The 11993-nt window shown below is 44.8% G+C and overlaps 1 protein-coding gene across 2 annotated transcripts; it reads left to right on the top strand.

Annotated features, from left to right (window-relative positions):
* Nucleotides 1-683: 683 nt before the first annotated feature.
* Nucleotides 684-11678, top strand: fam83fb (family with sequence similarity 83 member Fb). Of its 2 annotated transcripts, XM_056587205.1 has the most exons (6): nt 684-1722; nt 5110-5277; nt 6428-6549; nt 7076-7797; nt 10195-10272; nt 11083-11678. In XM_056587205.1, the coding sequence occupies exons 1-6, from the start codon at nt 1249-1251 to the stop codon at nt 11124-11126; spliced, it is 1608 nt and encodes a 535-aa protein (XP_056443180.1). In that variant the 5' UTR covers nt 684-1248; the 3' UTR covers nt 11127-11678. The 2 variants fall into 2 exon arrangements, with proteins under 2 accessions (XP_056443180.1, XP_056443181.1); XM_056587206.1 differs by lacking the exon at nt 10195-10272.
* Nucleotides 11679-11993: the final 315 nt, after the last annotated feature.

An 11993-nucleotide genomic window follows, 5' to 3' on the forward strand; every position in this document is an offset into this window, starting at 1 on the left:
CTCTTTTATTAACCCCCTCCCCCCGTTCATATTGACTTTTACACTGAGCTCCGCCACATTTTGGCGTTGTCGGTCCCTCTTTAGTTATTTCCCCCTCCCCCCGTTCATATTGACTTTTACAATGAGCCCCGCCATAGGCGTTCTTGGCACGCAATTTATGTGAGCACCACAGAGAGAGTGAATGTTCAGTGAGAGAGTGAACATTGCACTCTATGAACGTGCATTTGTCAAAGCCTTTGAAAGTAATATATCGTTAATCAAACCGCAAGTATGCTTTGGGTCCTCTCTGTGTCATCAAGAAAAAATACTTCACACTACCTGGAACGCACACTTTTGTGTGAGATCAAATAAAAGCGTACGATCCAACAAGCATGTTGGAGAATTATGTATGACAACAGGGGGCAGTATTTCATCTTGTAAAACTACTGTTGATGCAGAAACTAAGTTCCAAACTGACTCCAACAGTCCCGTTGGAGTGGAGCCAGAGAGGGGTTCGGCATATGATAAGAAATGCATAGGCCTACCCAATGGAGATAAAACAGGAGCAGGCTATACTCTTCCACCACTGTTGGTTTAACATTTTTAGGGCATGATGGGCCTATAGCCTCACTTGTTGCTTCAAATTCCTCCTCTAAAGGAGAAGGAACATAGGCTATCTTGTAAGACGTCCCTTCCCCCCCAAAAAAAGGACACATCTACCCGAGCGCACACATATTGTTCCTCGAAATAAGCATGTTCTTACATGATGCTTTGAATTCATTTTATGCAGCTCAAGATCGTAGTTTATCTTTCGACTGCTGTTCCTTCAAACAGATAGACCTACCTAGCTTTTCCATATTCCATATTATTCCATATTATATTCCATATTATCATCTGGTTAATATTAGAATACCTTCTAATCAGAAATATGTCTACAGGATAGGAGCGTGGCCCTAACAAGTCTTGGGGCTAGTTCAACAGAACTGCCTTTTAGGACTTTGGTTTTCCAGGTTTGACCGGAAGAATTTCAACATTGTTATGAAAATCGGTATGATTAACGACCATTTAACAATCTGAAGGGAATGAGTGTTTGGAAACTCCCTCTTATTCTCTCACCGCCCCGGCGCTACACCAGGTAGGCTACACTAGGATTTCACTTTGGACGCGACGTCATTCGGATCACAGATGTGACCGCGGCTTCATACCCCAAACAAACAGAGTTTGTCCTTTCAACCCGAGGAGGACTCCCGCATTGGGCTGGTGACAGCCATGGCCGAGTCCCAGCTCATGTGTATGGAAGACGGCCAGATCCGTCCGGCGGTCCCGGAGAACAAGCCGGAGTTTTACTACAGCGAGGCTCAACGCGCCGCTGTTGAGGAGCTCCTGAAGAACGGAGACGGGGCTTTTAAAACTCGACTGAAGGAAGACAAGGCCAATGACTTTTTGTCCGCGCGGGAGGTTAAGTATTTGCTCGCCAATTTTAAAGACAACACTTCAGAAAATGCCGACGCTCAAAGTACAGCGTCCCCCGCAAAGGCGGAGGGTTCCAGCGGGGATTCGGGGCTCCACTCAACGTATTGGCCCCAGATGTCTGACACCAACGTACCGCCGTTGGACATTGGCTGGCCCAGCGGTGGATTTTTCCGAGGAGTGACCAGAGTAGCGGTGCACACGCACCCACCCAAAGACAATGGACCGCACATCAAGGAGGTTGTACGCCGCATGATCCAGGAAGCCAGCAAGGTGCAGGCGCATTTGAAAATGTCACCCAAAAATGTGCCTAACTGGAATGTAAACCGCATTGCAATGTATGTGTGAGTGTGTGAGTTTGGGGATGATGTGTGCAAAGCAAAAGTGAAAACACTGTTGAACACACCTGTTCAACATTCATTTGAGTAGGCCTGATGGGTTATTTCCTTATCACCTTGTGTGTGTGTGTGTGTGTGTGTGTGTGTGTGTGTGTGTGTGTGTGTGTGTGTGTGTGTGTGTGTGTGTGTGTGTGTGTGTGTGTGTGTGTGTGTGTGTGTGTGTGTGTGTGTGTGTGTGTGCGTGCGTGTGTGCTTGCGCACGTGTGCTTATGTGCGTGTGCGTGTGAGAGACATGGAGAGAGAGATGAGTTGGTTATGATATGTCCTTACCGTTCCTGTTTGGTTTAATTAGTTACAGGTACCGTCAGCAAAGTTTATAGGCGCGCCGCGCCTGTAAACTTAGTGAGTGCTGTCGATCTGTCGTGATTTGACCCTTCAAAGGCTCTACTGAACGCACAGGAGCTAAAGATAAGTAGGTCACCGGTTTAGAAACACAGTCAAATGATTCACTTAAATTAATAAAACCAAGCAGTTGTTGGATACAGCTTAATGCAAATCATTAATTAAGTGACCATGAAGGAACCCCCCCAGGCCTATAATGAATCCGGTTGCACCACCTTCACTTCTGTGAAACCAAGAATATGCCTTGGACGGTCGGGGAAACATGCCTTAACACAGCAGTAGCCTACACAGAGAAAGGGAGAGGGGCCTGCCGGCCAGCCGTTGTCCTTGGCAACCCATGCTCACAGACCAGTAGGGTCCCGTCCAGCTGACTCACTTGTTCCTGCTCAATCACTGGTAGCTTTTGAAAGACTGCGCCTCCCTCTTTCCAAACATGGCACAGTTTTCCCAAAGGTTAATCACTCACTCTTTCCCCTCTTTAATCCCTTCGCAGCTGCCCATTAGTCCAGTGTTTTGGTCTTCTGCTTGACTCGGTTTATGCCTTTTTTGTCATCTTACAAAAAACTTGAATGATATTTTAAGAATCTATTATTATCATTTTTATAACCCTTTTATAACCTTTCTTAAGACATCTTACATAATAAGACATGATATGCACAAAAAGCTAAATATCAATAAAAAAAAAATTATTACAACTTTTAAAAGCGGAACAGTCGAGGAACAAAGAGGGTCAGGTCGCGCAGGAGAGTTTAATGTTCAAAGTAATTAAAGTATTTATTTTTTACATGAATTGCTCCCTTTCCCATGACATTCCTTTTTGGATACCCTCATTATCATTTGTTTAATCCTCTCCTATTGCTATTGCTTTGTTATCTTCAGACACGGCACGCCCAAGTCTCAACGTCAGCAGGTTACAACTGCTAATCTATTTTATTGCTGTTGATTATGGGCTATTCCTGTGGTTTATTATGGGGCTACCACTCACCATGTGCATTCTCATTCTCAAGTTATTTCCATGTCCAGAGGTTGAGCTGGCTGGGAATGTTCATCAAGATAAGTTCAGATGTGTGTGTGTGTGTGTGTGTGTGTGTGTGTGTGTGTGTGTGTGTGTGTGTGTGTGTGTGTGTGTGTGTGTGTGTGTGTGTGTGTGTGTGTGTGTGTGTGTGTGTGTGTGTGTGTGTGTGTGTCCGATGTGTGTCCGATGTGTGAGTGTCATACGTTTATGTATGTGTCCTTTACCAGTCTGTATTTATCGCTTAACACGATTCCATGCCATGAAAACTAAAGCTGAGGTGCTTCTCATAAACACACACACAAACAAATATACCCACACAAATACACACACACAAACACGTCAGACATAAAGCAGCCGGATGAACCAGTTCCGTGCCTGGTTTCATTGTATGCGTGTCTGGATTGTTTTACGAATTTCTTTGTCACGGTAGGTATAGCAACTAGGTTCAGTGAATGTTTGCAGTTATGCATGTATTTGTGCGTCTCAAAACAGGTTGGTGGGTACATTTTATGTAAAAGTCAGTCCACAAATTATACAATACAAAACACACCACTAGATTCATAAAACAAGCATTTTGCGGACCACTCTTACAGCGTTATTGCACCCGCTTTAAGTGTGTGTGTGTGTGTGTTTGTGTGTGTGTGTGTGTGTGTGTGTACCGTGTGTGTGTGTGTGTGTGTGTGTGTGTGTGTGTGTGTGTGTGTGTGTCTGTGTGTGTGTGTGTGTGTGTGTGTGTGTGTGTGTGTGTGTGTGTGTAAGAGAGTTTAGGAACAAGAAGAGACAGACGGCGTGATACTTTTAAACTTCTGTGTCTTGACTCAAGTCACATCTTGTATTTGGCTGATACAAAACAGCAGAAGTTGTACTCAGCACATTCCTAGCTCAGGGTTCTGGGAAAACTCAAACAATGGGCCTAGTTTGTATGCTAAACTACAAGCACACTTTTTCCTCCAGTTTATTACTCAGACCCCTTTGGACTGTCTGGGGGTCTCTGCCACTGAATGTTGTTGTTGTTATGAGGATAGACTTCTCGTACCTTTCCTCTTTCCTAAGAGTCGAGGTATTGAGTCGTACAACCCTCTGAGTCTGTTGTATTTTGCATGTTTCAGTTCAGCGTTGCCTGCAATCCTAACTCACAGCAAAAGGATAAACACATCATTGTGTTTACTTTGTTGAAACGCAGCCAAGATATGTCTCTCCTCCTCTGCTCTGAATCTTTAGGGCTAATGGTGTCTTTGTGGTGCTGTCAGTCCAGAGAGTTAAGGCTTGTTCTGCTGTGGTCGCTGGAAAATACCTCTTAGATTAAACACTATTCGTAGTGTTTGCCCATTGAGTAGGCTAACTTTAAAGAAAGTTAACCATTGTGAATACAGTGAAGAAAGTTGGCATTCCCTCCACTGACGGGAACTTTGTTTTGTGATTTGTTCTTCGTTCAAGTTGTTGCGTTGACTGAGGTTGTGAGAGAGAGGGAATGAGTTGTTTGACTGCATGCTCTGTTTGCACGTGTGGGGTCCAGTAAAGACCCAGTCTATAACATTTCGACTAGCTCGTAGCCTAAAATAATATAAATAATATTGAATGAATTTTCAATAGAATCATATCCTATAACTTTTATTTTCTAAAAATAACCCCTTTTACCCCTCCCACTCATGCCAACCAGCCGGCCGAGCTAACTCACGGCACACAGTGACGAACATTGTCTTTGTGTTTAATGAATTCTGAAAATGTCTCCCATTTGCATGGTGGTGGATATCACTACATTCAAAGCCCTTCAAATTCCAGTTCATATCCCACGCCCTTTAGGCCAACTTGCATGAGGCGTGAAATAATTGTTTTACCCCTCAGTCCATTTTGCCTGCTTCCTTTATTTACCCTAGCCTGTACCTGTGTGATGTTCATTGACAGGTGGTTGCCATAGTGATGGACCTGCTGACGGACCTGCACATCCTGCAGGACCTGATGGAGGCGGCGTCTCGGCGCTCCGTCCCCGTCTACATCCTGCTGGACGCTAGTGGCATGCCTCACTTCCTGGACATGTGCTGCAGGCTGCAGATGGGATCACAGCACCTGCGGGTTGGTGGACTGTCTGTACTTCCTATGCGTGATCGGTAACATTACCTATAGATTACATATACATTACCTCTACTGCCCATACATGATCGGTTACATTACCTATAGATTACATATACATTATCTATACTGCCCAATGCCCATACGTTAGCTGTTACATTACCTATAGATTACATATACATTACCTATACTACCAATACATTACCTATAGATTATATGAACATTACCAAAAGTACCATGCATGACTTATCTACATTATTTACTTTAGTTGTGCTTGTCGGGGGGAGGGTTTTGATCCGTCCTCCATTACCAGCGTGTAGCACCCACCTAGGTCATGACAGGACAGATTCCCAAGCTCCGTCCTCAGGGATTGGGTTAATAAGATAGGCCAGAGCCATAGCACCCCATACTGGCCCACCAACACAACTAATCATCCAGGGGTGGGCTATGACCACTTAGCTTCAAGAGAAGCCATTATTTCTACTCGGGAGGACACAGAGCTGGCTAACTTTCGATACCTGTTTGATACCTGGAGGTTACCCATTGTACATACAGTATACATTACCTGTATATTGCCTACAGATAAATATATATTACCTATAATACATACCGTAGAAATACATGGCCAGTTACATTTCCTGAACATGACCTTGAGATTACATAGATATTTCGTATAATACATACAGTATGCATCACCTACACGTGAGCTGTGCTACATTTACATGACATGATCATATTACCTTTTGCATTACCTGTTCTATGTATAAATTTTTTTGTCATTACATTACAGTGCATTATCTATAACATCTTCTCCTTTGACATATATTTAACTATATACTATATACATTACATAATCACAAAACCTTTACATTACCTGTACGTTACCATATACTATGAATTTACTGTACATTAACTAGAGTATCTACACATTTAAGTACTCTACTTTACATATACAGTACATGTACATGACATAAAATAAGATGATGCTTATGTATTGATTATACATGATTACCTATACATTGAATAATTCAGAAAACTGAATGGACAATGTTAAATAGGGTATTTTGCCAAATGATTTGTACAAAAGTTTGATATGGTAGCTATAGCTGACCTTATAACTTATGATAACTTATATGTTATGTTATGTCTCCAGAACATCCGCTGCAGAACTCTACATGGGTGGGGGCTGACCATGTCCTGTGGTACGCTCCCTGGCACGCTCTCCAACAAGTACATGCTAGTGGACGGCGATAAGGTGGTGTTCGGCTCGTACAGGTAACACATGGGAGTGGCCACGTGCATGTATGGCTGTGTGTGGTTATCTTAATGTGTGCATGTATGACTACTTGCTTGTGGTGTTTTTGTCTGGTTGGTTGTGTGGGTTCGAGTGTGAAATTGTGTGTGCACGATTGACTGTGTCTGATGGTTGGTTTGTGTTTGTGTGGGTGGGTGTTTGTGTTTTCGTGTGCTTGTGTGTGCATGCCTAAATGTGCATTCGGTAGTGTGTGTGCATGACTGTGTGTAGTTGTACGAATGTGTACTACTTATATGACCGGGTGTGTGTGTTTGGGTCTATGTGTGTGGGTTTGATTGGAAGTTGTCTTTGTACGTTTGACTGTGTGTGATGTGATGGTTTGTGTGTGTGTGTGTGTGTGTGTGTGTGTGTGTGTGTGTGTGTGTGTGTGTGTGTGTGTGTGTGTGTGTGTGTGTGTGTGTGTGTGTGTGTGTGTGTGTGTGTGTGTGCGTACACTCCTCCTTGTGTGCCTGTTCTGATCCCAGACCTCGGTGCCCCTCCCTCCAGCTACTCCTGGAGCTGCTCCCGCATCGACCGCAACATGATCACGGTGATGACGGGTCAGGTGGTAGAGGCCTTCGACCGGGATTTCCGCGAGCTCTACGCCATCTCGGCCCTGCTGGACCTCTACAAGGAGCTCAACGTGGCCCGGCCCTCGGACAAGGTGCCGCCCCCCAGGCCCAAGGTGGCCCCCAAGCGCCCGCCCATCCCCGTCACCACCTCCCGCTTCCAGATGAGCCTGGACCGCTCACGCAACAACGCCCTCCAGGTGCCCGCGCACAAGTACCACAACCCCAAGTACCTGCTGGCGCTGGGGGGCGTGGCGCCGCCCGCACGCTCCCTCCACGACTTCCTGGCCACCAGCGAGATGGCCCAGAACATGGAGATGGACCCGGGCAGACCCCGGACGACCAGCAGCGAGCGGCTGGACCACCTGTCCCCGCTGCCCTCGGATGGGCCCCTGGATGACCCCATGGAGGTCTTCGGGGGGGACGAGCCCACCCGGAAGCTCACCCTGAAGCAGAGGTGGAAGAGCAGGTTGTCCAGCAGCAACAAGGCCGAGGGGGGGGCCAGTGGGGGAGGTAGCCGGGAGCCGTCGCCGACGCCGACGGAGGATCAGTCGGGCGGGGCTGGGGCCAAGGCTAAATCCAAGTGGAGTTGGTTGAAGAAGAAGCCCCCCAAGAGTGAGTCCACGCAGGCCATCAACGCCACCACGCCGGATAATCAAAGTAAGTTCCCAGCCTAGAGCTGTGCAATTAATAAAGCATTTATCGCGATTTCGATGTTTGGTCAAACTAATATAATCAAGTTTCAAATATATATAAATATATATACAAAAATGTATATATAAACTTAGCACAAAAAGTAAGGAAATTTGTGTTTGGTTGATTATTTCTCTGTGGTAACAATGCTTTTTGGCAATAAATCTGATACCGTTGGAAAGCCTGTTTAGTTCCCTTTCAAATGGTGCCCCATTTGTAAGGAACATGAATTTGTGGGATGAGTAGCAGCGAGTATTTGGGTTGCGCCCATGAAAAATTTGCCAAATCTTTTCTGCCCTTGCCAAACAGGTTATTTTGCTGTTACTATTGACACTTGTTTTGAGCTTCTGGTAAGCCCAGGTGCTGCCAACCAGGTGCCTGATTGGCACCTGATTGGGTAACTTCAAGCTGGTGTTCCGCAAAACCAAGTTGCGGCATTATTTGGAGTGAGCCCTAGTACCCTCTCCAAAGTGAAGGCCAAGTACCATATAGCAGGGGATGTCAAAGACAGGCCGCGAAGTGGGCGTCCCAAGAAGACAACACCCCAAGAAGACCGTTTCATCACCCTGTCAGCACTTAGGTGCCGTAGGCTGTCTTTTACAGATTTGCACTCAAGGTTTGCAGGACGATATGGCCGACGGCTCTCTGCCCAGACAATCCGGAACAGACTACACGCAGCCAATCTCCGGTCTCATAGGGCTGCCAGGAGTCCTGCCATGACTGCCCTTCACCGTCAGGCCCGTTTGCGCTGATGTCGGCAACACGTGCACTGGAACCTGAACATGTGGAGGAACGTTATGTTCAGTGATGAGTCCAGATTCAGCCTACGGCAGTTGGATCATAGGGTCAAAGTGTGGAGAAGACGCGGAGAACGCTATGCTGATTGCTGCACCGATAGAATAACATATTTTGGTGTAGGCAGTGTGATGGTGTGGCGTGGCATCTCCCTCACTGGAAAAACAAGGCTTGTCATCATTGGAGGCAATCTCAATGCAGAGAGATATAGAGATGAGATTCTGCAACCAGTGGCAATCCCATATCTCCACAGTCTGGGACCGAACTCTATCCTCCAAGATGACAATGCTTGCCCCCACAGAAGGGGTTTATCAGAGACTACCTCCAGAATGTGGGAGTGAAGAGGATGGAATGGCCTGCTAGCCGTCCTGACCTCAACCCCATTGAAAACTTGTGGGATCAGCTTGGGCGTGCTGTTCGTGCCAGAGTGACCAACACAACCACGCTGGCTGACTTGCGACAAATCCTGGTTGAAGAATGGGATGCCCTCCCACAGCAGTGTGTGACCAGGCTGGTGACCAGCATGAGGAGGAGGTGCCAGGCTGTTGTGGCTGTGTATGGTTCTTCCACACGCTACTGAGGCTCCTGTTTGTGAAATGAATAAATTGTTAATTTGCCAATATGTCTTGTTTCCTCAAACTTCAATTATCCAATCCACCAAACACCAAACGAGTCATAAGCTGTTTGGCATTGGCAGAGAAGATTTGGCAAATTTTTCATGGGCGCAACCCACATACTCAGCTCTGCTGCTCATCCCACAAGTGCATGTTCCTTACAAATGGGGCACCATTTGAAAGGGAACTATACACGCTTTCCAACGGTATAAGAATTATTGCCAAAAAGCATTGTTGCCACAGAGAAATAATCAACCAAACACAAATGTCCTTACTTTTTGTGTTAAGTTTATCTATATTTATTTTCTATTTCATTTTTTGCATTCTTTTCTGCTTGAACATTTTCCATTTTTCTATTTTTTTTTTTTTAAGTTCTCAGTTGCAACCTTTTTTTTTAAGAGAAATGCTGCAAAAAATCATAATTTTTCAAACTAAAAAATAATCGTTTAAATAATCGTTATTTCAATATTGACAAAAATAATCGTGATTATGATTTTTTTCCAGAATCGAGTAGCCCTACCCCAGCCTTTTGAAGTTATTCAGGTCGAAGCCTTGAAGCAGGGGTATAAATGGTTTATCAACCAATGAACAAGGATTCCCTAAAACAGTAACGTAGCTAAAGGCGAGTGGAGGGAGTGCTAATGCTGGCGCGTTAGTTTGCACCACGATGTTCATGTCTTCCCCAAGAAAGGGAAATCTTGGTCACAAAATTTAAAGAAAGAAATAAAAGAATAAAAGAAAGCTGAGGGAAAACAACTGCTAATTTATTTCTCCAAAAAATAAGTTAGGAGAAAAAAAAGCAAAATTGCAATATATACCAGTATACGGCATCATACAGTGTTCTGCATTATACCGTCAACGTCATATGACATTATATCTATCCAATAAATGAATGACCTAGGAAATAAATAAAATACCTAGCAAAGATTAACATCATGACAAACATGGCCCTTAGTTTCAGAGACAGCCACAGGAAGTGGAGCAGCGGCAGGTCCCTCCTCATCTCCTGATGTTACTGAGGAGGGAAGGAAAGGTGAGCTCATATGGTGGCTGGTGGTGGCAACTATTAGTTAATCCAAGTAATCATTTGTAGCACTTTAAACTGAAATGAGCTTAACAACACTAACATCAAGTAGCCTGTTACATTGTATGTAAGGCTATCAGCAGGTTAAGAGGCTAATATCAATCATGTATGCGTCATGCTTGTAGAGGGCTCTATTCTTGTAGCAGATAGTGAGCTAAAAGATGTGATAGATGACGTTGGGGGTGAAGGGGGTAAGGGGAATGAAGGCTGCTCTAAGGGTGAAGAGAAGGGGAAGAATGTGAGCACTGCAGAACAGCATTTTCCAGAGGACCCAGGACTATGGCCAGAGAAGCTTGCTGATCATCAGAGAGACACAATTGTTTGCAGGCTGGCTAGTAAATGTGCAGAAAAGAACCAGGCATGACCAAAATGGCACTCAAAGATATGGAATGCAAACCATTCCCAAATGATCTTCAGTATGTAAAGTCAGCCAATGTGCATGAGGAATTTCAATAAAAACAAATAAAGACATTCATGGGTCAAGAGAGGAAGAGGGCCCTCAGAGACTACACGGACTACACGGATAATATGTTCATAGGCTTTGAACTGTGTCACATTATAAAGAAAAAACGCAACAAATGATGAAGGAAACTCCCCTTTGACAGATTTGGATCATGAAAGTACTTATATTCTACTTTTTGTTTTAACATTGAAAATAAGTACATTTAGATGACCTTTTCTCAGAATTGATTCCCTCACTCCAGGATATACATGTGTTTGATTATTCATTCGTCCCGTTCTCTGTTCCTTTGGTCCCAGGTCAGAAGAGCCGAAGGTCCAAAATGTCCTGTGCCCAGTCGTGACCCGGTGCTACACAGTCAGGTCCCAAAGGGGACCACATGGATATGTATGGTTGTCTTCTGAACACCACCTCACCCTCAGAAATGTGGAACGCCATGAGCACTTCGAAGAACAAGGAAAAATAGCTAAAACTGGTACAATTAGTAGTTTACAGAAATACCCATGAAATGCTTGTTCACCCAAATGGCACTGATACTTATTTATTTTGTTTACATGCTTGTCCTTAGTGAGCAGGTAGGAAATAGGATACTTACAGGTACAAATGGGAAATTGGGGTTCAAACTCCTAACCTTTCAGCTCAGTATCAAATACCCTAACCAAGACTGTCTCAACAGTTAACTTTATTGGATGTGACAGTATCCATTCTGTAGCCTAGCTTGTCCTGTTGTGTGAAAGTATGCTGCTTCAGAACATACTTGTGCTAGATAAAACTATAACCTAGCAGACCACATATAATTTACAATGTTCTACCACAACGAGGGGTTTGGATAGCTAATCATGTGTGGTAGGCCTAGGTCATCGTTCTGTTCTACGTGTGTGTGTGTGTGTGTGTGTGTGCGTGCGTGCGTGCGTGCGTGCGTGCGTGCGTGCGTGCGTGCGTGCGTGCGTGCGTGCGTGCGTGCGTGCGTGCGTGCGTGCGTGCGTGCGTGCGTGCGTGCGTGCGTGCGTGCGTGCGTGCGTGCGTGCGTGCGTGCGTGCGTGTGTGTGTCTGACATCTATTTGGAAGAGAATTACTTTCTTTTTTATTTAGTTGGATTTCAAATTCTCATTGCATATTTTCACTAAAAGTTTTGAATAAAAGAATGTAACAATCTTTTAAATTTCCCAAGCAGTTGCTAATCTATTATTAATGGCATACCCTTTGAGTC

The sequence above is a fragment of the Gadus chalcogrammus genome, chromosome 3, assembly GCF_026213295.1.
Source record: "Gadus chalcogrammus isolate NIFS_2021 chromosome 3, NIFS_Gcha_1.0, whole genome shotgun sequence".
In the NCBI taxonomy this organism is placed as follows: Eukaryota; Metazoa; Chordata; class Actinopteri; order Gadiformes; family Gadidae; genus Gadus; species Gadus chalcogrammus.

Excerpts from the sequence above, each read along its gene's own strand:
- fam83fb (XM_056587205.1), top strand. The coding sequence starts at position 1,249 with ATGGCCGAGTCCCAGCTCATGTGTATGGAAGACGGCCAGATCCGTCCG. Across the intron at positions 6,550-7,075 it reads GTGGTGTTCGGCTCGTACAG|CTACTCCTGGAGCTGCTCCC; the intron begins GTAACACATGGG and ends CCCTCCCTCCAG. Across the intron at positions 10,273-11,082 it reads TACTGAGGAGGGAAGGAAAG|GTCAGAAGAGCCGAAGGTCC; the intron begins GTGAGCTCATAT and ends CTTTGGTCCCAG.